General features: G+C 39.7%; 1 protein-coding gene across 1 annotated transcript; it reads left to right on the top strand.

Moving 5' to 3' along the window:
- Positions 1 to 4: 4 nt before the first annotated feature.
- ghrhrl (growth hormone releasing hormone receptor, like) lies at positions 5 to 27,990 on the top strand. The gene is given in 12 exon segments (XM_061684346.1): positions 5 to 1,051; positions 14,112 to 14,217; positions 15,482 to 15,589; positions 16,657 to 16,748; positions 17,613 to 17,716; positions 20,599 to 20,996; positions 21,906 to 21,966; positions 22,167 to 22,236; positions 22,530 to 22,621; positions 22,891 to 23,020; positions 25,442 to 25,483; positions 27,640 to 27,990. Coding segments are annotated over 12 exon segments (1,359 nt in total). The 5' UTR covers positions 5 to 997; the 3' UTR covers positions 27,742 to 27,990.

Below are 27,990 nucleotides of genomic sequence, written 5' to 3'. Positions count from 1 at the left end.
CATTAGAACCCAAATAGTAAGATATGTTACTGTTTATTAGTGTTTTAAGGGGGTTGACACCAGCACAGTCCAAATCTGTAAAAGTAAGTTTTATGTTGTACTGGCTTGTCCCAGACAGGTAAATATCTTCTATGTTTTGCCCAAATGGCAAATTCAATCCAAATTGGACTCAAGCAGACAATGTCATACCGTTTATATTTTTGCTTGATGTTTTTCTCGCCTTGGCTTTTGTATTTGCAACTGAAGGGAAATGAACCAGTGAGGTTAACTTTTGTGTGTTACATTTTTGTCAGACTCCCTTTTGTCTTGAGAATTTTATATAACATTATATTCATTTAAAGCTGCACCAATGTTGTGTCTTAGTATAATAGTGTGTTGAAAAAATACAAAAAGAACAAGGGGGAAGAGTTTCATGACAAAATGCATGAACTATAATGTGAACATGTAACAGCAATTCTGCCTTCATAATAATGCTCAGTTTGAGGTCTGTTAATATTTTGGTTGTAGTTCATAGCTGTTTGAATTGCTTGATTTACTGCAAAAATATGAGATGCCACTGCAAACGACTACCGCTGTAATGCACAATTTGTTAAATGAATCCCTCCAGTGATAGTGTTAATCAAAATGTACTATTTTTGTGTAATCTGAATTGATAATCTTATTGCTCTTGATTGTGCAGGTTTACTGGAGGAATTGATTGGTGAGTAAATATACCATTGTTTACCTATATACAGTATATATAGTAATGTATACACTGTATGTAATGTACTGTCTTTGTCACTAGCAGATGTTTATTTGGCGAACATGTTTATTTGCTAATTGATGATCCATGCTTTTATTCTGAAAACACACTCTGGAAGTTTTCATTTCCCACTTTTGTGAGCTTGACAGTTGGAACTAATATTAAACTGGAGAGAGAGAGAGGTGCTTCGCATCCCCAAGCTGCTTCCAGGGTGGGCTCCACTTTCCACAGGCTTCTCGCCGGGTGGACTGCAACATGCAGCGACTGCGCTCCCGAGGGGTTTTCCTCACCCTGTGCTTAGCTCCTGCAGTGAGTACATTCTAAACTTCTCCTTCTTTAAATGTATTCTGCTGGAAAATTGGGACTTTGTGTGATAGATTTGCTGAAATGGTGACTGACCCGAGCTCATTGAAAGTTAAATGCCGTATGAGAGGAGAATTTCACTTTTACTGGTGAGCTGAATGACAATGTGTTGTATGAGTACATTAATATTCATTAAAAAGGGTGCATGTAAAGCTGTTGTGGAGGTGACAAGATATTTCAATTAATTGGTTGAATGAAAATATAAACTTTATGGTCTGGAACACTAGTTTTACTCCCTTTAGACTTTTCTGAAGAAATCTGTACAAACATCTGCATCTTGAAAAGATTTAAAAAAAGAAAAAATCAATTGAGTTGTACAGGTTATAGGTCACATTAATGGTAGAAAAACTTTTTAAATTATTCATCCGGGTCTCTTTTTTTTTTTTTTTTTTTAATCACAAAAACCTGGCATCTAAACGGGTGTGTAGACATTTTCTGTCCACTGTACATCCCCACTCTATTGCGACTCCTCCAGGCAGCTTTAATCTGCGCAAGAAAACACTGGCAAGGAAATAGGAGTTCAGTAGATTCAGAGAGGGATTCTCCGATCCCACAAAAAAAAAAATATATATTATTATTATTTCCTCCATGGTCAATTTAGCAAATGTAGTCAAATGCCCATCCCTAATTGACATTATTATTGATTGATTACTGAAACTTGTCATTAGCCGTAAACGTAAGCGAAGAGAATGAATCTTACTACAAACTGGAGAGGGACAAACACTTCGAGATCCAGAGCTGTATTTCATTCATTTGGTTTTGTTTACATTTCGTTTCTAGTGTGGTCAATTTGTTTGGGGCAAATCAAGTGCGCAGCCAGCCACAAGCAAACGTGAACAGTACACTTGAATGCACGTGCACACACTCTGACCCTCACGTCTTTAAATCCACACTTGTTATTAGGTAGCCTCCACCACCCCATTACCCCGCTCACTTATTTCCATAACCAAATAGAGATGTGGACAATTGATCAGTGTGGTGATCAACGTCGCCGGAGCGAGAATGAGAACAGGGTTTGCTGCTCATCAGAATGTTCCACTTCAATCTCTTCCCATTCACTGCTCGGGACTTTGGAGAATTATAACCATCTGCAAAACACTCACATAAATACACTCTGACCAAAACAAACACACGCAAAAAACAGCCCATGTGAAAGTCATTTTGTTCATTCATTTTGATTGAAACGTTGCACTGAGACCTGAGATGCTTAAACAGACAGGATGACAATTGTGCAGTGAGAATTATTTATGAGAGTATGAGTATTTTACTAGTTAAAACTGACTTACTCCACCATTGGTCAGCCTATGCCCCAGTAGTCTCTATAGTTTCCATTTATGTTGACCCAAACAGCGACATGGAGAATAAAAAAATTTGGTACAGTAGTTAGGGTTAGCCTAACCTAAAAATAACCAATATTGTGGCCACAACCTGTATTTAACAGGTACACAAAATGCTAATTTGTAGCCCTGAAAAACTAATTTGTGCCAATGAGATATAGAAGTACCTTGAATTATGAGTTTAATTTGTTCCGTGACACTCCCCCTTTGATATGACTGGAAAGTCTATGAAAGGGTTCCCCCACCCCCTAAAAAAATATATATATTATAATATATTTTTTTAGGATTTTAATAAAGACAAATAGCATTGTTGTGTAATATAAAATTTTAGTAACATTAAAAGAGACTGCAAATAAGTAAAAAAACATTACAAAGTGTAATTAAGCCAAACATTTCTTACACACACACACACACACACACACACAAACACTACACTAGTATTGTGCTGTGTATTGTGCTGTGTGTTGTGCCTTTAAATAGCGTAGCTCAGTGAGTGCCATTATAGTTCTTCTTGTAGCTTACACAGGCACAGCTGCTGCGATCTGTCTTTCAGTTACTTGCGCTTCTCATATATTCTTCTATAATCGTATTCTTCTTATCTGTTTTGTGGCAAAAAATAAAATAAAAAAATCCCCATTTTGGTGCTTCGTAATGTTACAGCACTACAAAAGCTGCTATAACAGTCCGACACACCATCATTCCTCCATTCATTAACACAACAACCTTTTTTTTTTTTTTTGTCCTGTTCGGCTGTTAGGTCAAGCAGAATGGAAAATCTGTATCCCTTTTATGCCGGAACAGTGTTACTGTGTCACAGTGGAGTTTTTAAGCTTCCGCTGTGGTATTATAATTGAGGTTTATTGAGAATCAGACTTGATCAGTCGAACAGAATAAAGTTTCTAGAAGGGAGAGAGCAACAAAGACAAAAGCACTAATTGTAAACAGGAAGAGAGAAGTAAATCATTACATTATCTACAACAATGAAACAAATATGAGTGTTGCATGGGGCTGTAGTGCTACACCCTGTGAGGGAAGGACACGACAAGATAGAACAGGGCAAGGACAGGAGAAGAAGCATGCAGGACAAGGGTCGTGAACCCGGCTGTACAACTGAAGTGTGGTGGCAATAATTATGTAAATTATAAGTCTACAGGACGAGAGTATAAGTGAGGGGATACACAAGCGATTTGCATATTCATGAGTTATCGTTGCAGTAAGTGCGTGACCCCACACCCAGTGAAAGAGTCCTAGGGGTGTGTGCCTGCGGATACGTGCAAGTAAATTGATACCGTTTTACATGCACAAAGACTGACAGAAGTGTCCTGTAATTGCTGTGGCCGCACCGCGGCGGCTGAGGACCCCACCCAATCAAACGGGGGGCGGGATCAGGCCCATGGGTCCACCCGAGAACAGCCCGGCGGACAGGACACGTCCCACACCGAGGGACCCAGGATGGTCCGCCGGCCCCACCGAGGCGCCCCGACAACCGGCCACCCAGCAGGGCAGCGGGGACCCAATGCCACCCCCCCCCCAGCCAACCCCCCACCGACGAAGAGGGCCATCCCAACCAGAGCCGCAGCACCAACCCCGGCCACCCCCTGCCCCACCCCTGCCAGCACCTACTACCTGCCCCTGAGCGTGGGAGGTGGACCCACCTCCCCCAAACCAGGCAGGGAAAAGAACCCCACAGGAGGCCCCACAGCCCATAGGGGACCGCCCGTCTCCCCCTCGGGAAGAGGAAGAGGCGACTGCAGCGGGACGCAAGGAATGGAGAGAATAGGAGGAAGCAGGCCCGAGGAGCGACAGGGGGCCCCACCAGCAGCCAGAGTGGGGGACCCAGGCGGGTGCCAGCCGGCCCAGCACCCACGGAACATGGGCGAGTCACCATCACACCACCATTACTCCCCGGGAGGTCACACCAGTGGTTCCCCCCCACCCCCGAGATCAGGAAGGAGTGAAAAAGAAGTCCCGCCCCCACAGACTCCGGAACAGCAAACACAGGGACAAGAGGAGAAGATCCCCACAGCATGCATGTGTCTTTTCACCATGCAAACCGATCTAAAATGTGTGAAAATAAAAATAAATAAATAGGAATAATAGAATATAAAATTCCATTGTTTACTTTCACACTTATGAAAATAGTCTTGCTATTGTCAATTGTCAGATGGCACCCTACTCAGGAAAAGGAATCAAGAGTCTAGATTTAGCATGTTTAGGAAAGGTGACCAGGTATCTACGTATATGTGTAATTGATTTTTTTCGTTCTGCTGATATTTTTTTGTAACGCAATATATTCTATGATGAGATTTAGCCACTGATTGATGTTAATAGCTTGTTTGTTTTTCCAGTTGAATAGAATTGTTTTCTTAGCGGTAGCTAACGCGACAAGTAATGACTGTGAATATTTATTAGGGAGGTCAATTATGCTTAAGTCGCCAAGTATGCACAATCTTGGGGAAAGTGGAATCCTGCAGTTTAAAATATACAAGAGCTTTTGTATAACTGAAGACCAAAAGCATTGAATTGGTGTACATTCCCATATAGCATGAAAATAGGTGTCTGGGGTATTTTTGGTGTATTGCACATATTAGATGGAGAGAAGCCCATTTTATGCATAGTGTACTGAGTAAAGTGTGTTCTCTGGAGCACTTTATATTGTATAAACTGTAGATTTGTAGTTTTTTGTCATTCTAAACGTATTGTTACAAATCTGTATCCAGTAGCTACGGTCAGCCGACATGGAAAGGTCTTCTACCCATTTGGTGATTGGTAAGTGCATTGATTTAGTACATGAAATTAATGAATGAACCTTTGAGAGATTTCCTTTACTTTGCGGGAGAAGCTTGACAAACTCCGGCAGTTCGAGGGTGCTCTGGAGTGTTGGTATTCTTTTTATTGCTTTTGATTTATTGTTTTGAAGAAAGTTTCTGGCTGTTATTTGGAATTCTTGAAACAGTTCATCACGTGTCCTAAAAACATTATTGTTAAATAGTTGTTGTAGGTGGTTAATTCCATGTTGTTCCCATGTACTAAAATGAAGGGGTCTATTATTAATTTCGAAATCTGGATTATGCCAGATTGGGGAGAGCATACTGGGAATTAATTGAGATCCTGTCGAATCTAAACTTTGCCACCAAGTCGTTAAGGTGGATGTGATTATTGGATTCTTGAAACATTTATGGCGTTTAAGACTAGTAGAAATAAATGGGAGTTTTGGTAGTTTGATGTTGTTGCAGTCTGTTTGTTCCAATTCTAGCCAAGAATCACACTCCTCACTGTGGTTCAACCATTTGATGTGGTATTGTAATTGGTTAGCTAAATAATAGTGTTTAAAGTTGGGAGCATTTAGGCCTCCCTCCTGTTTACGGCGAGAGGCGGGGATACACAGTGGGTACGGAAAGTTTTCAGACCCCACAAATATTTCACTCTTTGTTACATTGCAGCCATTTGCTAAAATCATTAAAGTTCCTGTTTTCCCCTCATTAATGTACACACAGCACCCCATATTGACAGAAAAAAACTGAATTGTTGACATTTTTGCAGATTTATTAAAAAAGAAAAACTGAAATATCACACAGCCGTAAGTATTCAGACACTTTGCTGTGACACTCCTATTTAACTCGGGTGCTGTCTATTTCTTCTGATCATCCTTAAGATGGTTCTGCACCTTCATTGGAGTTCAGATGTGTTTGATTATACTGATTGGACTTGATTAGGAAAGCCACACCCCTGTCTATATAAGACCTTCCAGCTCACATTGCATGTCAGAGCAAATGAGAATCATGAGGTCAAAGGAACTGCCTGAAGAGCTCAGAGACAGAATTGTGGCAAGGCACAGATCTGACCAAGGCTACAAAAAAATTCTGCCGCACTTAAGGTTGCTAAGAGCACAATGTTCTCCATAATCCTTAAATGGAAGACGTTTGGGATGACCGGAACCCTTCCTAGAGCTGGCTGTGCGGCCTAACTGAGCAATCGGGGGAGAAGAGCCTTGGTGAGAGAGGTAAAGAAGAACCCAAAGATCACTGTGGCTGAGCTCCAGAGATGCAGTCAGGACATGGGAGAAAGTTCTAGAAAGTCAACCATCAGTGCAGCCCTCCACCAGTCGGGGCTTTATGTCAGAGTGGCCCGATGGAAGCCTCTCCTCAGTGCAAGACACATGAAAGCCCGCACGGAGTTTGCTAAAAAAAACACCTGAAGGACTCCAAGATGGTGAGAAATAAGATTCTGTGGTCTGATGAGACCAAGATAGAAATTGTTAGCCTTCATTCTAAGTGAAGCATGGTGGTGGCAGCATCATGCTGTGGGGGTGTTTTTCAACTGCAGGGACAGGACGACTGGTTGCAATCGAAGGAAAGGTCTAAATACAAATGGCTCTGTGATATTTCAGTTTTTCTTTTGAATAAATCTGCAAATATTTCAGCAATTAAGTTTTTTTTCTGTCAATATGGGGTGCTGTGCGTACATTAATGTGGGAAAAAATGAACTCAAATGATTTTAGCAAATGGCTGCAATATAAAAAAGAGTGAAGCATTTAAGGGGGTCTGAATACTTTCTGTACCCACTGTACCCTGGACTGATCAAGCGCAGGACACAGTTGCCAAGTTGATTTTGCCGTAACAAAACCAGCAGCTAATTAGCAGTTTGAGGCCAAATAAATCAAAATGTCAAGGATTTTTGCCTACTCCTGTTGATAATTTAAATTTGGTAGGGTCGTAGACCTTAACCCCATAAAAACTGCATCCCTTTGAATTATGGTAAATTTCATCCCCCAAAAGGATTAGCAACATGACATTTTGTAGGCGTGTCTATCATGAGTAGACCAACTAAAAGGACTCTCAGTCCCTGCCATTTTTGGGTAATTTTAGGGACATTTCCAGTTAACCCTGAAAGAAGAGCCTGTCCTTGAAATTTGGTCACTTTGCTACCAAATTTTAATCGTGTATACTAGACAAATGGACGACACAAAATTGTGGAAAATATGAGTTTTTGTAATTGCGTGTAGACGGAGCATGGCTGTTTGTTGATTCACCATAAAACACAAAACAATAAAAACTGCTGCGAATAGCAAAAATCTGCAAGTAATGAACGTCCCCCTTAAAAAGGTCTGAACTGTAATTGCATGTTGATGCCGCAAGATGGCAGCAAAAGGACTACTTTTGTCTCTACTTTTGTAAATGTCCGACTCAAATCTTTTGCTATATTCAGCCCTCAAAGCTAATTTTCCTTAGCAACCTGAAATCTGGCAAGAATGTCTCTACCATTGAGTAGACAAAAGCACAGAAAATGTTTTCCGAAATAGACAGGGAGTCTGCCATTTTGGTTTGCAGCGGACATTTAGGGGTAGTTTTGGCCATTTCCAGAATTTGTCTTAGAGATTTTATCAAATTGCAAACAAATTTGAAACACATTTGCTAGATACTACAGATGTATAGATGCATGATGCTAAATTTCAAAAGAAAACATTTTGGCTTGGCAGCAAAATTTGATCATTTGTGTTAAAACTGTAATAAGTCAACTCCACATTACCAATATCATTACCATTAATGTCGCTCCTGATGATGGATCTTCACATCGTGCCCTCCGTCTGGCATGTGTGTTGTGAGTTCCAGTTTATTTATAACGGTACATTTAGTCAATACTCAATAAGCATTTTGGAAGGGTACTGAAAATCTAAACATTCTGCTGTATCTTCTGTCTGTATCACATATATTTGTGTACTGAGCCTGTATACCTTTGGTGATACAGTTGGACGTTGTTGAAAATAGACGCGGAGAAGTGACCTCAATCATATGCCCCCCGTACTGGGCTGTTCGTGGATAACGGGCGTCGCCACTCAACAAACATTCGATGAGCAGATTGCAATGTGAGTGGGTGTTTGTACTAAAAACATTTACTCATCAGTCGTAATATTAGGTAAACCTGCACAATGAACTCTAATCCAAAAGCTGTATAACAAATTCTGCTTTAAGAAAAAAATGATTACATTTTAATGGACACAGTCAAAGAGGTATCAGGGCTTCCTCAATATTCACAGCTCAAGACCAAAATTAGCAATTTGGTTCTTATTTGGTACTTAAAATATGTTATTGTCACAGACATGAATCAAATCATGTGTGCCATATACACACAATATCTGTATGTTGGTTTCTGAATGTGTGCAAGTATTTTTCAGAAGTGGCAAAAGTGATCACTCTCTGTATTTAGCAAGTACTTCTCTATATTTAAGTAAAAGTACAAATACTGGAAAAAAGACTGGTAGAAATGCTGATTCAAGTCCTGTACTTAAGCAAAAGTGCTTTAAATTTAACAAGTATTTTGACAAAATAAGGACTACAGAGTATACATATTTGTTTTAAAATGCAGGTAGGAAAACTAACAAGTCCTCAGAAAAAAATACATACTACAGAGTACAGAAACCTGAAAAATGTACTTAAATACAGTAACAGTTACTTCCCACGACTATTTTTTTCCATTCATCCCTTCCTTGACTTTAAAGAGAATCCGATCGTAATTGCGCATCATATCTCAAGCGAACGCCACTCATGAAATCATAAGCACAACATGAGGAGCAGCAATTTGCTCAGGTTGCTTTCCGGACCTTCTTTCCTCACGGATGGAAACGGAAGTGTTGCCGCTCGCCGAGTTAATTTTCTTTGCCGCCTAGTGCCAAGAGGATTGTGTGCGTAACTTTAATCTTCTCTGCTGCGTGTGTCCCTTTGTTTTTCTCTTAAGATTGTTAAGGCGCACAAAACGATGCAAGGACAAAATGCCGAGGGAAATATAGGAAGGAGAAGCTTCCAACCTTTTTGAAATACACTGTGGTGCATTTGGCTACACGCTATTTTGTGTTTGACCTTATGTGCAAAAGTGTGCACATGAAACAAAACATAATTGGATTGAATTTTTGATCCTGTCCTTCTATTTATAATCCCTAATTCCCTTACTACACCTGCATCGGAACCTTAAAAGCCAAAACAGAAACACACACAAAAAGAGGGGGTATTTTTCAAAATCCACTCCTATTCATGTGAATTGAACTTGCTGCCGTCGCTTGCGACAATGATTGCAAGCTTTACTGTTTCACTCACCACAGCTACATAAAAAAATTGAAATATAGTTTTAAGTATTGTTGTAAAACATGTCATGTATATGTATACTTGTAGACCGTATTTGAATGCGCTGAACTAGGCATCGGAGGACGTGACATCTGTCTTGCTATGCCGTGATATGGACCAATTCAGATCCTATCTGTTTTCCATAGTTAAATTAAGGAAGATGAGTGATCCAATCAGAGCAAAGCTCATTTACATGTCACATAATAATGAGAAATCCGACCATCTCAAATGCCAGGTGCAAAAGTCCAACTAGAATAGATTGAAAAAGGACATTTTTGGCTTTTCCAACCAAATTTATCATGCAAACCCAATAAAAGTACATCAAAGATGATCAAAATTAAATACAAAAAACAGCGATGGAAGTGGTTGCTTTGCTTCAATAAACCTAATATGCATGTTTTTGGACTGTGGGAGTAAGGCAGAGAAAACCCACGCAAGCACGGGGAGAACAGGCAAACAACACAGGAAGCCACGAGGCCAATCTCGAACTTCAGAGGCAGACGTACTATCCACTTTGCCGATTACAAGGTATATTTCCCCCCAAAATGTTCAGGAAAGTTAACAATTTTATGACCTTTTGTTTGAATTTGGAGGCGTCGCAGCACAGGTTTAGGGCGTTAACCTAGGTGCAACACGAATAAAAAGCCCACCAAAGCTTAGTTATATAACTCAATGAACAGCCGCAGGAGGGTTTGTATAAGTGTGTTCCCTGCCTTCTGGGTGTGCTCCCAATGGAACGAAGCTGCTCTTCCTCAAACGCTTACTTGCCCTTGGTCCTTTAAAACATGCTAAACTACTCATTAGAAGAAAGGTTGTTGTTGTTTATCAGCATAGGAAAAAACATTCACGAAGCTGATGTATGTGTCTTCTAAGGTGTTATAGTGCGTCTTCTATAGCAACACTGACCAGGCAGACAAAAACAAAATGTGAATCATTTCCAAAATTTCAAGTAATTTTCTAAATGAGAAGTTGTCATGGTTACACCTCTGCTTCAAAATGCCTCCCCTTTCGCCTTTCTTCTACTTCAATTTTTTCATGTTTTTCCCCCCACTTTTTAAACCTACACACCCATTGCTGTCGTTATAGTGTCTCTTACAATTCCGAGTAACGCTGAAAAGAAAATGTTGACATTTTGGCCTCTAAAAAGTGTACAGGTAATACTTTTTTTCCCCCCCTGGAACTCCCTCTTTTATGGAAAAATATTCAACTGCCCTTGCTTTCCATCTGGACATACTGCACCTTTTAAATCATCTCTGATAATCAAATACTGAAATAGCATTAATAGACGACAATCACTCTGCATCTTGACTTTCTCTTTAACAAGATTAATGTATTCATGGTCTCCTCAGTGTAGAAAATTAATAATAAGTGGGAGGAAATAGAATTAACAATAAAGGAGCTTGCTGAACATCACTAACTTTTATCTTGGCTGGAAATTTGTTTTTGGGGACCTTTTGCACACACAAAAAGTGCATCGAATCCCAAATCTCACTCACTTGAGGGTTTGTGTTGCTGCTAATGAGCACCCACCTTGCCTGAATATACTTTGCGGTCTCAGTTGAAGGAATAAGAGATTGGGGAATTATGTGAATATGAATTGAATAAGTATCACATACAATAGCTTGTGGTATACTGCATATCCCTGTGAAGCTCTTTTTAAAACATCCATTCATCCCCTTTTCTCCACCGCCTATCCCAGTTGACGTCGGGCGAAAGGCTAACGCGAAACACACTTAATATATTCAAAAGAGGAAGCGATGAAAATACTATTCTCAGGAGAATTTAGCGGGATTTTGTACAAAAGTAATAAGTAGATACTTGACAAAGCTTTTCATTTTCTAGTTAAGGGACATAAAACAAATAGCATGAACGGTATAACAACCTGCGATTGGCTGGCAACCAGTTCGGGGTGTACCCCGCCTCCTGCCCGATGATAGCTGGGATAGGCTCCAGCATGCCTGCGACCCTAGTGAGGAGAAGCGGCTCAGAAAATGGATGTATGGATGGATGGATGTTTTAACCATTTAATTTGGTAATAATGGCACTTTATATTAAATGAGTTATAATTGTTTAATTCCATAGCCTCTAATTAATTAGATGTTTTACCACTAATTGCATCGCAGCACTTCTAAATCGTCAATACAGATGTTAAATATGTTATTCATCCAACTTCTCCTCAACTCACAAACAACACTTTCTTATTTGTCTTACTATGTGACAAATGTCACGCCGTAATCTAATACTGCATGAAAGTGCTTGCGAGTGTTTATTTAACACTGCTGTGGTGTGAGCAGTGCCGGTCGGAGTCTCCAGTGACTCTGACATTGATAAAGTGCAAACTTGCTCGAAGCCAAATCAATTTTGGCCCACCTCAGGGACAAACGGCTTTGATGAATTAAGCAAGCCACCGCAGAGGTGGGAATAAGTCACATACGGCATGTGCAAGTCATAAATAAGTCTCAAGTCTTAAACTTCAAGTTTCAAGGATCTCCCAAGTCACTGTGGTAAGAAATCATTGGATTATAAATCAAGTGGCCGACTGGTTAGAGCGTCAGACTCACAGTTCTGAGGACTGGGGTTCAATCCCTGGCCCGTCTGTGTGGAGTTTGCATGTTCTCCCCGTGCCTGCGTGGGTTTTCTCCAGGCACTCCGGTTTCCTCCCACATCCCAAAAAAAACATGAAATGGTAGGTTAATTGAAGACTCTAAATTGCCCGTAGGCGTGAATGTGAGTGCGGTTGGTTGTTTGTTTGTATGTGCCTTGTGATTGGCTGGCAACCAGTTCAGGGTGTACCCCGCCTCCTGCCTGATGATAGCTGGGATAGGCTCCAGCACTCCCGCGACCCTTGTGAGGATAGGCGGCTCAGAAAATGGATGGATGGATATAAATCAAGTCATACAATCTTGCTCAGTCACAACAATTGGCACATTAGCCACTTCGCACTCAGTTTTTTAATGGTCCTAAACCAATCTCCATATTGCCTTTTACTTCGTCTTCTCAATTAAACACATTACCGAGATGAAGCATGGTTGACCAGCTGCCGCTTAGTGTAGTTAGTTGTGTAGTTAGCATAGCTTATCTGCTTTGTGGGTTTTACATTGAGTGTTAGACGTCATAGTTGTGTTTCTTCTCTTCGAGTTATAAACCTTGCATTTTGCTGTTCTCCTTTTCCAGATTTAACAAAAATTCAATCCAAATGTAATCATCTTTGGTGCTCTCTCCACAATACTTGCTTAATAAAGTGGCCCCTGCACTCTGCATTAAAGCAGGCCGGTGGGTTGCCAGGTTTGCGCACACTGCACAAAAAAATAACTTCCAAATTTCATTAGGCAAGACTTGTCAAGTCATTTACCGTAATGCTCTCGTATATAATGTGCACCCATGTATAATAAGCACCCCCAAAGTTGACCTCAAAATTCTGGAAAACCCTTCTACCTATGTATAATGCTTTTTTACAATGCACGATTTTGCTTCTACCCATATGATCAAAACATGCAGTATTCTCTGTATTTTGTTAGTTTTTTCAAGTAATTATTCTGAAGTTAAGCACTTTGTTTGAACATGTAATACTTTTTTTATTTACTTGCTCTTATTTTGAAATTCACAGCCCTACTTTTATTTAGTAATTGAGAAAACACACAGTTGTGCTCATGTTTGATTACCCAGGTAGAATTTGTAACATGGTTACAATTCTTAAAATAAAACATGAAGAGCCAGGCAAAACACATTTTATTTTATTTTAATGGGATTCAAATTAAACTGTCAAGCATTTCAGAAAATCATTATCATTTAACAAAACATAACCATAAAGAAATTCATGATGGTTGTTGTTCAGTCATCAGTCGTATTTATTTATTTAAAAAAACATTTCATAAATTCTGCCACGGTATTTAAACTTATGAGTACAACTGTACATATATGCAGTTATACGTACCTCTGTCATATTGGAATGAAAGTGTAGGCTACACCTTTCTCATAACCTCTAGGTGGCGGTGGCATATTGGAATGAAAGTGTACAGTTTTTTCACAACCTCGAGATGGCGGCATACAATAATAAAATGTGAGTTCCCCCCCACCCCATTTTCCCCTATACCTATGTATAATGCGCACTATTGACTTGACAATTTTGGGGGGGGGAAATGCGCATTATACACGAGAAATTACGGTAGTTCAAGTCTAAGTCAAGTTGAGTCTAATGAATATCAAGTCAAAGTTGAGTCTTTCGTAAGGTTTTGCCAAGCAAGTCCTAAATTGTAAAATTGTCGACTTAGGGCTGATTCGAGTAAACCTGGCTCACCAATTAGGCAATTTAGGCAAATGCTAAATTCTCTGTGGCCTCCAGGGGATGACACAAAATTGTGAAAATGATATTAAAACTTGTTTTTACTGTTAACTCTTAAAATGGAAAAGCTAACCGATTCAAATGTAAAGCAATGTCCAATTGACACTTTAAAACAAAACTTTCTCTAACGAATGTCTTTCATCCAATCAAGATCAATGTCTGATCACCCCTGCTTAAATGTGCGTTAATTCCCTCTGTGATGTCTTTAGGCGCTAACAAGCCTGCACCCTGAATGCGAGTTCATCTTCCAGCTGGAGAAGGACGAGCGCCGCTGCCTGCGCTCCATTGCCGAGCAGGGAAACACAAGTGCACAAGGTGCGTTTTCTCTTTTCAAACAACACCCCTGCGGCTGAATGGGTGAAATATTTAAACGAGTCACATGCTAAATGCTTCACAGAACTATCCACAAATGGAGTCTGGTTCTTAATAGCGCCATGAGACTCAGCTGTCCAATTAGAGATGGTATCTTGGCTTCATAATGGGAAGAATAACCAACACGCTGCATCATCATTCACGTCTTAAGTGGAGTACACAGGTACCGATAATTGGGCCAAACGGCTTGTTTCTAACCATGATGAATCCTATGAAAGTGAGTGCTGAGAAGTGGATGATGTTAATTCAATTGAAGTTTGAAAAACATGAGTGGTGTAAGTTTAGTCGACCCGGCAATGTATGAGCGCACTACTTCTCTTATGTGTTCTATTCTGAAGCAGACGGAATCAATAAAGGCTATAAAAACCGATGCTTTCGAAAGAAGAAAATGTCAGCTCCCCGCCAGGTAGCTGTCAAGTCGTGGATCGCATAACTCGGTGTGGGCGTGCCTAAGCATTTATGCTATCTATAAATTTGCCTGAATTTGATGTCACAGGAGCACCAAAATTGGAACAACTTGCTTTTGGACCCAAAAAATTTACTTGGTTGTTGTTGTTTTTTTTCTTGGTTGCTAATTTCACACGTACCATTCCAAAGAGCCATCTATTTGCATACAATTAAAAAGTCACCTTTGTGTTATATGTACCCTTTAATGGGTGATTTGGAGGCCGCATAACTCTGTATGACGATCTCCTCGATGTCATGAACATTTTCCCCCTATGCTGTTTTTTCAGAATCATTCCGAAGCAAATTGTAGTGGCATTTTCTATGAAAATAATTATATCGGTAGGGTACCAACCACTTCAATAGGCAATACAGTATAACAGATACATTTCCAATGTCCAACTTCTTGAGCCCATGTGGTGATATCCTTTACACATTGATGTCGGTTTTTGATGCAGTGCCGCCGGAGGGATCAAAGGTCACGGGCATTCAATGTTGGTTTTCGGCCTTGCTGCTTACATGGAGTGATTTCTCCAGATTCTCTGAGCCTTTTGATGATATTATGGATTAATCAAAAAAAATTGGGCTTTTCTACTACTTCAAGTTATTTTCATGACAGTTAGCGAGCAAATTTTAAGTTTGCCCATTAATAGACGCAAATATATTAGCTTTGTACGAAACATGGTGCATCATTTGTAGAAAATGTTAAAAAAAAATTAATTTTCACAATAACTATGCTATTTTCATTCCCCTGCCTCCCCAGGTTGTCAAGCATTCTGGGACACAGTGGTGTGTTGGCCTCAAGCTGCTGTTGGGGAAACGGTGCACAGTGCTTGTCCTGCTGTGTTTTCCCTATTCAGAAACAACACTGGTGACTTTTTACCTGAAATATCATGTACATTACTGTAGTATTGTGAGTTGGTCTATAACAACAACATTCTACTTCTGTCATGGAGTTGTTTACAATGCTATTCATTTATTCATGTGGCCTTTTCTTTATAAAGAATGAATGACTCATGGAGACTGCATTCTCGGGGGTCTCCGCTAATTATCCGCAATGGGAGGTTCAGCAGTGCTTTCGAAAAGTCAGTGATCTAAAAGTGTCATTAAATATATGGTCACAGTGACTGAAACATGTAATGCTGGTTCACGTGAGGTGTCCGAAGTAAGGCGTTTATATCACTCAATCATCGACCGATGCTCTGCAGGTACGCTGCTAATTATGGTCATGATGACAATCAGCATTCCGTTTGCTTATTAGTGCTGTCAACGCAAAGCTCGGCTGGGTCATGAGGTTAAATCACATAAAAATGATAGACATATTAAACTAACTTTGCATAAGGATGAGTGATGGCCTCTAAATTGAAAGCATGAATCAGCCTTTTTATTTTTGAACAATTAGTAATTAACTTTAGACATTTGTTCAATATCCAATATCCAACTAACTATGAGAAAATATACTGTACACTATGATGTACAGTATATTGTACTATATATATATCACATTTACACCTATGGAGTCTTCAATGAAGCCAAAATACATGTTTTTTGAATGTGGGAGAAAGCTGGAATACCTGAAGAAAACCCAACATGCACGGGGAAAAACATGCACTCTCCACACAGGAGGGCCTGAGCCGAGATTGAAAGGCAGAATGGCAGAAGGAATGACTGGAATGGGCCCTGAGAGGAAAACATTTTTTTCTGACATATTTACTATTTTGGGAGTGAAACACATTCTATTAGGCCATTGCATGTCAACAAATTATATTTACAATTTAATGACGCATTCCAATTTCATCAGGATTAAAGCAATTAGTCAGTATACCGGCGATGAAGCTGCTTTGCCAGCTTGGTGTTTTTCGTCTTCTTTTTTTTTTGTGATTATGTAAATCCCTTAGTGAGAGCTAATCTAATTAATCTCCTCCTCTTTTACACAAGGGCTAGTGAGCCGAAATTGCACCGATGGAGGTTGGTCCAAGCCCTTCCCGCCATACCACGTCGCATGCAGCGTGGACGATGACATACCGGAGGTGAGAGGTAGAGAAAACTGCTTTTAGTGCTTATTTTATCTGTAAAGCAGTGATTGTCAACCACTTAATTGGTGCTAAAATTATTACCGGTATTTATTAAATACAAATAATGTACAGTGAACCCTGTTTAACACGTTTATCCACAATATAGAGAAACCATATAATTGAAAAAAAAATTTTTACACCTCCGACACTTTAAACACATTTAAACGTATTAAAACTCACTACACTTATTGAAACACTTTTTACAGCATAAAATGTATAGAATATACTGTATATATTTTAGTGTCTGTGAACAGGCATGTGCCTTTAAGAGAGGGGGCCTGCTGGGATGGATCTACGTGTGAAAGTCTGGGCGTGAGCTGTGGACCGACAGCAGCTCTTAATAAACGGCTGAAAAGTGCAGTGGCGATCGGGACTCCCCTTTCCCTCTTCAGTGTCAGAGATTCATATTCAGAAATTGCGACGAGACATTAATGAGCCTAATGTACAAATACTTGAGCAAAGCAGTAAGTGAATCGCTTGTCATCCATCAGTTAATAACTAAAAATTATCTTGTTTCACAAAGAGAGAATGTGGTGTAATTGTTAAAAAGAGAAAAAGTGTGTTCTGGGAGACTATTACGAGCAAACCACTTTGGGTGCCACACAGTGCATATTGTGAAGTTAATAAAAACCCACATGATATCCGACTGATCGCGAGGTCGAATTTTAGATTAATTAAGAAGCTTTTTAAGGCAATTTTTCACACTGCCTTCTGACATCACCTTAACATTAATATATGCAAAAACTGTTTCAGAGTCATGCCAAAGCCATCCGATATAATCGAACTAAACTAATGATTTTTTTTTCTTTGTGTGTGCAGACAGAGCAGACTTACTTTGCCACAGTGAAAGTGATCTACACCATCGGGTACAGCATCTCTCTGCTGGTGCTGACAGCTGCTGTGGTCGTCCTGCTGCTCTTTCGGTAGGCACGCACGCACACCAGCTTCACCTTATACGCCACTTTCTGGCCACTTGAAACATATCGTCACTGCCGGGCGGAATCCTCGTATCTCTGAAATCACTACTTTTCATTAAAAAAATAAAAATAAAAAAATCTTGCTTGAATTACCTTACACTGCATCGAAAAATAAAAACGTAACTTTTTCCCACATAACTGTAATTTTGTCAAGTAATGTTAAGGGCTAACGACTCTAAATCAGTCTGGCATGCATTCCAATCGCTGACAAATTACAAGCGACGATCCCCCCAAGCTGAGAACAATAGCACACTAGCCAACGACTTGAATACCTTCTACTGCAGATTTGAAAAGGACACTGTCACACCCCACACCCACCCAGCCGCACCCCCGACCACAATCACACCTCTGACTTCTGCGTTAACCATCCGCGAACAGGATGTGAGACGCATCTTCAAACAACAAAAGATTAACAAAGCGGGAGGCCCAGACAATATGTCCCCATCCTACCTCAAAGTGGTAGGCGCGACCGATCAATGCAAACTAGAACTAGCAGACATTCCAACAGCTTCTTCCCTCTTGCAATCAACTTCTTAAACAGCTAACCTATAATTCCATTACAACAAGCTGGCAATTTTTTGACTTGAGTTCGTTCTTACATTTCTGTGGGGCCAATTATGTATTACTCGTGCACTCACTGTGATTGTCTGCACTATTTTCATATACTGGCCACTCATGCCAGAGTAGAATCTGCTCCATTTGCACACTGATTGAGGAGTATCTGTAACATTTGCACAACCAACATTGTCCCAGACTATCGTACTACCCGCTTGAAGTCTCGGCGCCCTTTGCACAATGGTCATTGCACCGGACTATTGCAATATTAGTCATTCGAACTGCTCTAAGTGCTTGAGGACTCTGCATCTTTTTGCACAATTGTAAAAAAAAAAAAAAACAATTGTACCGGCATTACCAGATAACTAGCAACCCTTTATTGCTCAGTGACTATTTTTCTCAATGTCTTTATGTCTCAAAAGTGTTCTCTGTCAATTGAATGTCTGTTGTCGTACTAGAGCGGCTCCAACTACCGGAGACAAATTCCTTGTGTGTTTTTTGGACATACTTGGCAAATAAAGATGATTCTGATTCTAAATGTTGAATTTCCAACTCTGAACATTTTTCAACTGGGCTTTTTCAGAAGAGCAAATGGAACTTTTTCAAGTAGACAAAATATGTACATTTTCTGCTAAATATGGTGGATTTTCATTTAACCCCCCCCCCCCCTATTATGTTATGGCATACTATCTTCATAGCTTTCAAAAAAAAAAAAATTCAAAGCTTTTTTTTTTTTTTTTAATATCGGGACATGTGATTTTCATAGAATTCAAGTGGGGAAAAAACTAACTTTGTCAAGTAATTCCCCCTACACCCCCCCCCCCTCCCCCCCCCCCACCCACACACACACACAAAAACGTTCTACTAAATGTAGTTTTTATAGAAAATCCTAAAAAACATTTCCACTGGGGCATGTCATTTTCATTTAATTCAGTTACAAAAATGTAACTGTAATAACAAATATTCAGGCTTTTTACTAAATATAGTTTATACTGCATGCAGTTATCTCCCTTTTTACCAAAGCCTTAAAGCATCTGAAATTATAACAAGAAAAGAAAAGTTGACTTTAGGAGGGATGGTATTGCTTCGTCCAAACTGCTAAGGACTTGACGTGAGAGTTGTGCTGCAAAAAATGGTGAAGCTCCACTAAGAGGTGAACTGGTAATTAAGATCCCGACTGGAGTCTCTCTGGAGACGACAGCTGTGAGTGTGATCACTTCAAGTTGACACTACAAGAGGACAGCAGGTGCAATTTTTGGAAATATGGGATGGTTCTCTGAGGAATGACCTCCAGAAGATGTTATGATGTATTTTTTTAAAACCAGAACATTCGGAACGTTCCCCAGGTGCAAGCAGCCAAACATCAGTTTAGGTGTCAAGTCCGAATCAGGCTGGAATGAAGCACTTGAGGTGTCAGGAAAAACTGAGAGAAGCACCAGGGAACGTGTAAAACTTCCCGGTTTCACCTGTTTTTCAAATGTTTTTTAGTTTCCAGATTATGCCACAAGTGTTTTTATTTTTATTCACTGTGATATGTGGCTGATTTTTATTTCAGTCATATGATGTGTCATGGGAAATTACTCGAGCGCGTTGCTCAATGCAATCAGATGATAATGGAGGTTCGTGTTTTAGTATAATGTGACGGCAGCTCCCAAAACAAAATCTCTCAAACACGTGGAAAAATCTTGAAAAAGGTAGATTTTTTTTTTTTTTTTTAGCCATAATTCCAAAATGTATGTTTCGCGCAAACACAACACTGCTCATCACCAAAAGAACACCATGCCTACAGTGAAGCATGGAGGTGGCAGCATCATGCTTCGGGGATGGTTGTCTTCAGCTGGAACTGGAGCCTGGAGGGAATTATGAACATTTTGAAATAGCAGTCCCTAAAAAGCCCACTAGAACATCTGAAATCTAGTGGGGGTTAATCAGAGGGACTTTAAATGGTGGCAGGTGTGCGCTGACTCATATTTAACATGAGTTTGAATGTGATTGGTTAATTCTGAACTCGGTCACAATCCCCTGTTATAAGAGGGTGTACACGCTTGTGCGACCACATTATTTCAGTTCTTCATATTTAGTTCCCCTCTCAAAAAGTTCCCCCCCCCCCCCTTGTGTTGCACGAGCTATATGTCACATTAATGCTTTGAAATTATTTATCGTGGTATCTTTTTTTTTTTTTTTTTATCTAAAAAACCTGGCATTTGAACAGGGTGTGTGTAAAACAATAATATCCAAATAAAAAAATGTATAATTTTGTTCTTCTTCCCCAGGAGGCTCCGTTGCGCCAGGAACTTCATCCACGTCCAACTCTTCCTCACGTTCATCCTGAAAGCCGCGGCGGTGTTTATCAAGGACGCCACTCTGTTCTCCAGCGACGACACCAACCACTGCACCCTCTCCACCGTAAGACAAGAGGCCATCGACTGTAATAACCTGTTTCCTCTCATGCTCATTAAATAGGGCTCCTGGTAATTCCTCACCCCTCTGTGCTGTTCATCCTTCTGATGGTCCCAGTTTGCCTGTAAGGCCGCCGTGGTCTGTTGTCACTATTGCGTCATGGCCAATTTTTTCTGGCTCCTGGTGGAGGCGCTCTACCTCAATTCCCTGCTGCTCGCCTCCTTTTACTGCAGCCGCCGGTGCTTGTGGGGATTCAGCCTGCTGGGATGGGGTGAGACACTCGCACACATGTGCATTCCATCGTTTGTGTTGCATTCTGTAAGGATGGCGAAAGTGCTACTCACGCTAAGAAAAAGTTGCTGTTTACAAAAGTTAAATAAGTAAATAAGTAAATAAAAGACTTAAAAGTCCAAGTAGTGATTCCATTTCTTTACTTTGGGGGGGAATTTCTTTTCAAACAGGTATAAAAAAAAAAAAAAAAATTTCAAACATGTATAAACATTTTAAAAAACAACCAATTACTATACTGACAAAAGTGTAATAATGTAACTTACAGAAAAAAAACAATAGTAGTTAAAGAATAGAAATAACACAAACATGGATCAAAAAATGCCAACACATACCTGATGATTGACATGTTTTAAAAAGGGGTAGGAATAAGTACTTATATGTTCCTCCTACCCTCTTTGCTCTATTTCATTATCAATCTATCCAAAATATTTAACATTATTCAAATGCTACGATCAAACTTAACATAAAATATGATTTACCAATATGAAATATTGGTAAAAATATTGGTAAATCATATTCTCCCTATAGGGAGAGTTTCATGATTTTACTACGATTAGGCGGAGATAAGATATGAGGGCTCGCTCTATGTGAACATAAAAGGCTTCAAAGATGGTGAAATAAATCATATTGATCTTAAAATGAGGCCAGTTAGGTCGGACAAAAGAGCGTTTTCTCGCATCAGTGCAGCGATTGTCCAAGAGGCAAGACATTGACATTTTAAAATTACCATTCATTTTTTTTTTTTTATTTTTGAAGCAAGGAATCAAAAGTGTTCTAAGAAAATCTAACTTGAGTGGGGTTCTAACTTTTTTTTTTTTTTAATTGTCTATTATTGTTGCCTCAAGTATGTCTCACCAAGTATTTATTATTATTTTTTTAACCTTCACAGGTGTTCCTGTGTTCTTCATTGTGCTGTGGATTGGGTCCCGGGTGTATTTTGAAAACACAGAGTTAGTATCGTTTCCTTTTTCACATGTCAAGCATGTTCCTTACAATCCGATTATTAAGAAATCCAAATCTTAAGGGCACTGGAGATATTTAATTGACCTTTCAAATAAGTGCGTCATCATCTGAAACCAGATTAGTCCTCTATCTTAAAGGAACCTGTCTAAAGGTCATGTCTCCAAATGTCTCGCCTCCCTACATACAGATGCTGGGACATCAATGACGACTCACTCTATTGGTGGATCATCAAGGGCCCGATCGTGCTGTCCATTGTGGTAAATGCTGCTCATTGTGTTGCACCTGCACTCGAGGCTCCTGTTGGTTCCACACAACAAACCTCCCAGATTGTCATGCAGATGACTTGTTTACCGTCATCTTTATCGCAATATTGATCAATTATTGCCACCCAAAAGATTTCAATGAAGCGTCTTTTGTGTGCACCAGAGCGACGTGCCAGATGCATCCGTCCCATTCAGTTATACGCTGTGCTGCAGATATTGTTGGCGCCGCACAATAAACTGCAGCGAACCTCCACCACCTCCCCCTCATTCTTCTTTTTCACGCATAGGTTAATTTCATGCTCTTCGTCAACATCGTCCGAATTCTGATCCAGAAGCTGAGCCCTCGTCTGATCCAGTTCAACAACTCCTCACGGTACAGGTGATTCCTCGCCCTCGCGTTATTCTTCTTTAACTTTTTGCTTTAGTCCAGATGGAGGTGCACTCATCCAGAAATGTTCAGAATCAACTTGCTGAACTTCTCCTGCATGTTATACAATATGTAACAATTGTTGCTTAGTGGTTAGAAGTGTGGCTTTTCTATAACAGTGAATAAAACTCTTGATGTTTCCCAATGTTTGTTATAAATTATTGCCATAACGGTGTTAAATAACTCTCTCATCCTACATTGCCTTTGTTTGTGCCCACCAGACGCCTGACCAAGTCCACCCTGCTGCTTATCCCTTTGTTTGGCACCCACTACATGTTCTTCAATTTCCTGCCCGACTACTTTAACGTAAACCTGCGACTCTGTGTGGAGCTCTGCATCGGATCCTTCCAGGTATCTGCATGTGTCCCTTTCACCAATAATTCAAGTTTTACCTTTAATTTGTTCTTGCAAAAGTGCTTCAGAAAAGTAAGAGTTCCAAATCTGCAATTCAGCAGAAACTCTGAATTGGGATCAGTTCCACAACACCGAATCCACGTTTTTCTCTCCAAAATAACTAATCGAGCTAAGGTTTTTTTTTTGTGTATCGATGTTTAAAAAAATATCGCCATTCTTATTAATATTTTGTAATACATTTTAGTTTACATCCTACCACTGTGATGTAAAAATGACAAAACACTCAGCTTTGGCAGTAAATAAATAACTAGCTAACTACACTGAAGAAAAATATAACTGCAACAGTTTTGTTATTGCTCCCATTTTTTTATGAACTGAAGACTTTTTCTATGTACACAAAAGGCCCTCTCTCAATAATTGTTCACAAATCTGTCTAAATCTGTTAGTGAGCACTTCTCCTTTGCCGAGATCATTTATCCATATCCACGGCATATCAAGATGGTGATTAGGCAGTATGATTATTGTGCAGGTGTGCCTTAGACATATAAGCCTTCTCTAAAATGTGCATTGTTTCTTTATTGGGGGAGTTCAGGGGATCAGAAAAAACAGTCAGTATCTAGTGTGACCACCATTTTCCCTATGCCGTGCAACAGAATTGTTGCGCTTTTTTATGTAAGAAGATCATAGGTTTTATGAACAAATGTGTTCATGAATGAACGTTAGGTGACACATAGGTACACATGCACACATCTTAAACAGTTTTTATTATACAGCGATTCCCCGTACATCGCAGGAGTTAAGTTCCAGACACGGTCGCAATAGGTGAAAATCTGCAAAATGAAGATACCACGTGAAAAAAACGTTTTATGTTTTGGCCTTCAAATTTCCCTTTTTAAACACACTCTGAACATATTTGAACATGAAAATATGTATAGAAAATATGTAATGATACATGAACAAAAAAAAAAAGTTTTTTTTTAAGCCTTAAAATACCCCGTCAATGCTCTGTAATCACATTGAAACTCACGTGTTTGTGACTTATAGGCTACTAACATTTTGGAATATTTACAGTGCTCCTTTTGTATTCAGCTTAATTATTGCAAAACTAATTCAGACATAAAAAAAAATTATCTAAGAAAAGAGCATATTTTACATGGTTTTGCTAAATACCCTCTGCATATTTGTTTTTTTTTCCTAAGAGGAATCGGTAAGCCGACTCAGGCAAGATAAGAAACGGTTCCAAGGAATCGAATTACTGGAAAGCGGTTTTCGATTTCCATCCCTAGTGAGGACTGTGCTTTAATGTCAAAATTATGAAATTGCATATCCTGTCACTGAAGGCTTCTTTTTTTTTTTTTTTTTTTTTTTTTTAAATAAAGGAAAAGGACATTTGTTGAAAACCTGTTTTGTAAAACAAACCATTCTGATACATCAAGTTCGTAACTACATTGTTAACGCAAAGTTCATTAGCATATTCAAATTCATTGAATTACTCTTCCGTAAGATTCATTTACCTGGTGAAAAATGAATAATGTATGACTTTATCAGTTAGTTGGGCCAGATTGCACTTGAAGCTAAATGGAGGGTGTGCGCATTTGTAACCATTGGATGCTCGATAGTCGTCTCGTACAAGGTAATTAAGTTCTCTGCACTTTCCTGTCTGGTAATTAGGCAAAGAAGTGCGACTACTGAGGATAATAGTGCATCATCGGCTCTAACAAGTGTTCTCTGCTTGGTAAATGGTCAAATACATTTTGGTGGTTTAATCGAATCTGAAAGGTGTAGTCAACCATAGTATATTATTACATTACATGTGTACAATGTTATTTACATTAACATACATACTGTCCACTGTTATATTCATATTATCATCCATCCATCATCACCACATCCACATTTATACTTCTCAATTTGTACTCATTGTGTGACTGTAGAATATGCGACGATATTATAAGTGCATTAACATTGTCCTGATTTTAATTGAATTTTATTTTATAATTTTCAGGAAACAGTATGCATCGTCACCAAGGACGTGTCGATTATTACAATCGAAGCTAGCGCTTTTAAGTAACGCTACACACTGTGCATCCAACACATCTTAATGCAGCTCTGCTTACCTTTTGGCTTTGACATGATAGCAGGGATGTCGCACGAGTGGCGGATGTGGGCGTTTCTGCGTGCGACTGCTTCAAACTGTGTAGTCCGGCCGCTGCTTGAAAGTGGCTAAGAATCTTCGGCTAGCCTAACTGATTACATCATGGGTGAAGAAACTGTGTGGGGGCGGTTGTTATGTAAATTAGCTCCACTGTTATATAACAGTGGATTTGTATACATGTGCTTTAAAAGTCAGTTTTTCATAGTATCTCCCCTTTAAGGTTTTGTAAGCTAAATCACATTGAAAACGTCCTTCTCTTTCAGGGGCTGCTTGTCGCAATCCTCTACTGCTTCCTCAATCAAGAGGTGAGTGCGCGCCACACACAAATTACACAAACGTGTGATCTGAGATTACCTGACAATTGGAGTTGAGGTTTGACGGGTCTGGCGGGGGGGGGGGGGGGGGGGGTATGTTATCCAGCAATTGCAGCTCGAAGGTCAAAAATCATTTGCAGCACTTTTTGGCCTCATTACTACATAAGGGAGAAGGACCCCGGGCCCTTATATAAGAGCATGATTAGAGGTCGGCGCCCGTCACACTTGGGGGGCGACAACGCCTGCACTTAATAGCAACGACCTCACAGGTAATAACTCACCTGGAGGAGTGCACATTCTTCACTGGAACACTCCTCTGGAGAAGTCAATAATCTTCACAAACAGCAGCTTGTGAATACTGATGTTCGGCAATACGACCTTAAGACCTTTGAAAGAACACTTAAGAAGTTTTCTTTCTATCCAATATGTAGTTATGTGTTTTATTTGAACTTAATAAATGAGAATGTAAAGAAATAATTTTTTTATGAAACGTAATTACTGTACTTACTGTAGTATTGGAGTGTTGGATATCTGCCTTTAATGGCCGTGGTTTATCAATCGACGTCGGGAGCTAGCGTCGGTCAGCCGATGAGTCTGCATGTGAGCAAATTTTGGCATGTAATGCAAAGCACAAAAAAAAAATCGACCAAGCGACAACTCTAAAAAAATCATAAATTAGGGAACTTGTAAGCCTTTTACCACTTGTTGGACCCTCCAGCATACTGTAGCACTCATGTTGTCTTTGTTACATCTTCCTACTCCTTTTTGAATATGTGTAACTTAACTTGAATTTTTATTTTTCATTTGATTTTATTTTGTTGTTCTTGTTTTGGATATCATTCTTACATGTTCGTAATAGCCGTCACGGTGACCGACTGGTTAGAGCGTCTGCCTCACAGTTCTGAGGACCGGGGTTCAATCCCCGGCCCCGCCTGTGTGGAGTTTGCATGTTCCCCCCCGTGCCTACGTAGGTTTTCTCCGGGCACTCCTATTTCCTCCCACATCCCCAAAACATGCATGGTAGATTAATTGAAGACTCAAAATTGCCCGTAGGTGTGAATGTGAGTGCGAATGGTTGTTTGTTTACGTGTGCCCTGCGATTGGCTGGCAACCAGTTCAGGTTGTACCTCGCCTCCTGCCCGATGATAGCTGGGATAGGCTCCAGCACTGCGGCAACCCTTCTGAGGATAAGCGGCTCAGAAAATGGTTGGATGGATGTTCGAAATAAAGAATTCAAAAAAAGAGAGAGATAAAACAGTGGGTCATTGCCATGTGACGCCGAGATCGTCTGTTTAGTAGTCAATGTAATGTTGGACCAACAAGGACAGCTCTCGTTTTCTTTTAAAGTTACCGTACAGAGTTGTGCACAACGTCTGTTTCCTAGACATAATGATGTCATTGACTTGCCTTATGCTGCTGGCAGAATTTAATCCTTGCTTTTTTTTTTTGCTAAATTTTATTAAAATAAAATTGATTATAAAAATTGATGTAGTCCTGTCCACCTTAAAAAATATATAACAAATGTATCCATAATCAGGTCTTCTTGAAATTACTGTGTTCATTGTTATTCTCAGTTGCCTTTTTGGGGGCGTCAATGTGCCTAAAATTTCACCAATTATTATTTTCTGAAACGCTTAAAAAACAAAATTCCCTAGACAGTAATTTCACCAATTGACACGAAGTTTGATGGACGTGTCTATCGGAACAGGACTCGTGAACAAATCTCAATGACCCATGCCTGAAATTAATCGGGAAATCAACCATTTTGGTTTGAAGCAGCCATTTTAGACTCATACTTCGACGAACTAAACCCCAATCCGAAACAGGCATCGTTAAATTATTTTTTTTTTTGCCTACACCATCCAACGTGGGGCGAGCATGCCGTAAAATTAAAATGATAATTTAATTGAATTAATAATTTTGAAAAATGGACACGAGAATCCGTTCATAGCTGTTTGCGGCTTTTAATTATTTAAATTGTATTTGTTAGATACGCTTGAAGTATTAGAAGCTCTTTACTGTGTATAATGCTGCAATAAAAAGGTGATTTTAATTTGTAAATGTGCCCACATCGTATTAGCCACATGCATCTAGTGTGTGTGTGTGTGTGTGTGTGTGTGTGTGTGTGTGTGTGTGTGAGATTACAGGTGCAAAAAGAGGTGCACTTTCAGTGGCTGAGGTGGCAGGAGAGGAGCTATGGTGTGGTTTCCCCTGCAGCAAAGGGCAGCATGATGGAGACACCCTTCTAGACGTGGCGCCGCAGGACACAAAAACACATGCACACAAACACATTATGTTGCTCTGCTTCAAGACTTACGTGGAAGCCTCATTAGTCAAACTGAACATTGGTGATTTAGTTGAATAGAGAGCCCAATTTAAAGACTAAAGCCATCTATTAATAATCAAATGTTTTTTATTTATTTATTTATATATATATTTTTTTCAGTATTTTTTATTTTTTAAATAAACTTTCAATTATTCAACCAATATCGATTTGA

The sequence above is a fragment of the Phycodurus eques genome, chromosome 8 (assembly GCF_024500275.1).
Source record: "Phycodurus eques isolate BA_2022a chromosome 8, UOR_Pequ_1.1, whole genome shotgun sequence".
In the NCBI taxonomy this organism is placed as follows: domain Eukaryota; kingdom Metazoa; phylum Chordata; class Actinopteri; order Syngnathiformes; family Syngnathidae; genus Phycodurus; species Phycodurus eques.
The sequence above is the reverse complement of the archived record's forward strand: the minus strand, read 5'-3'. Positions and strand labels throughout refer to the sequence as shown.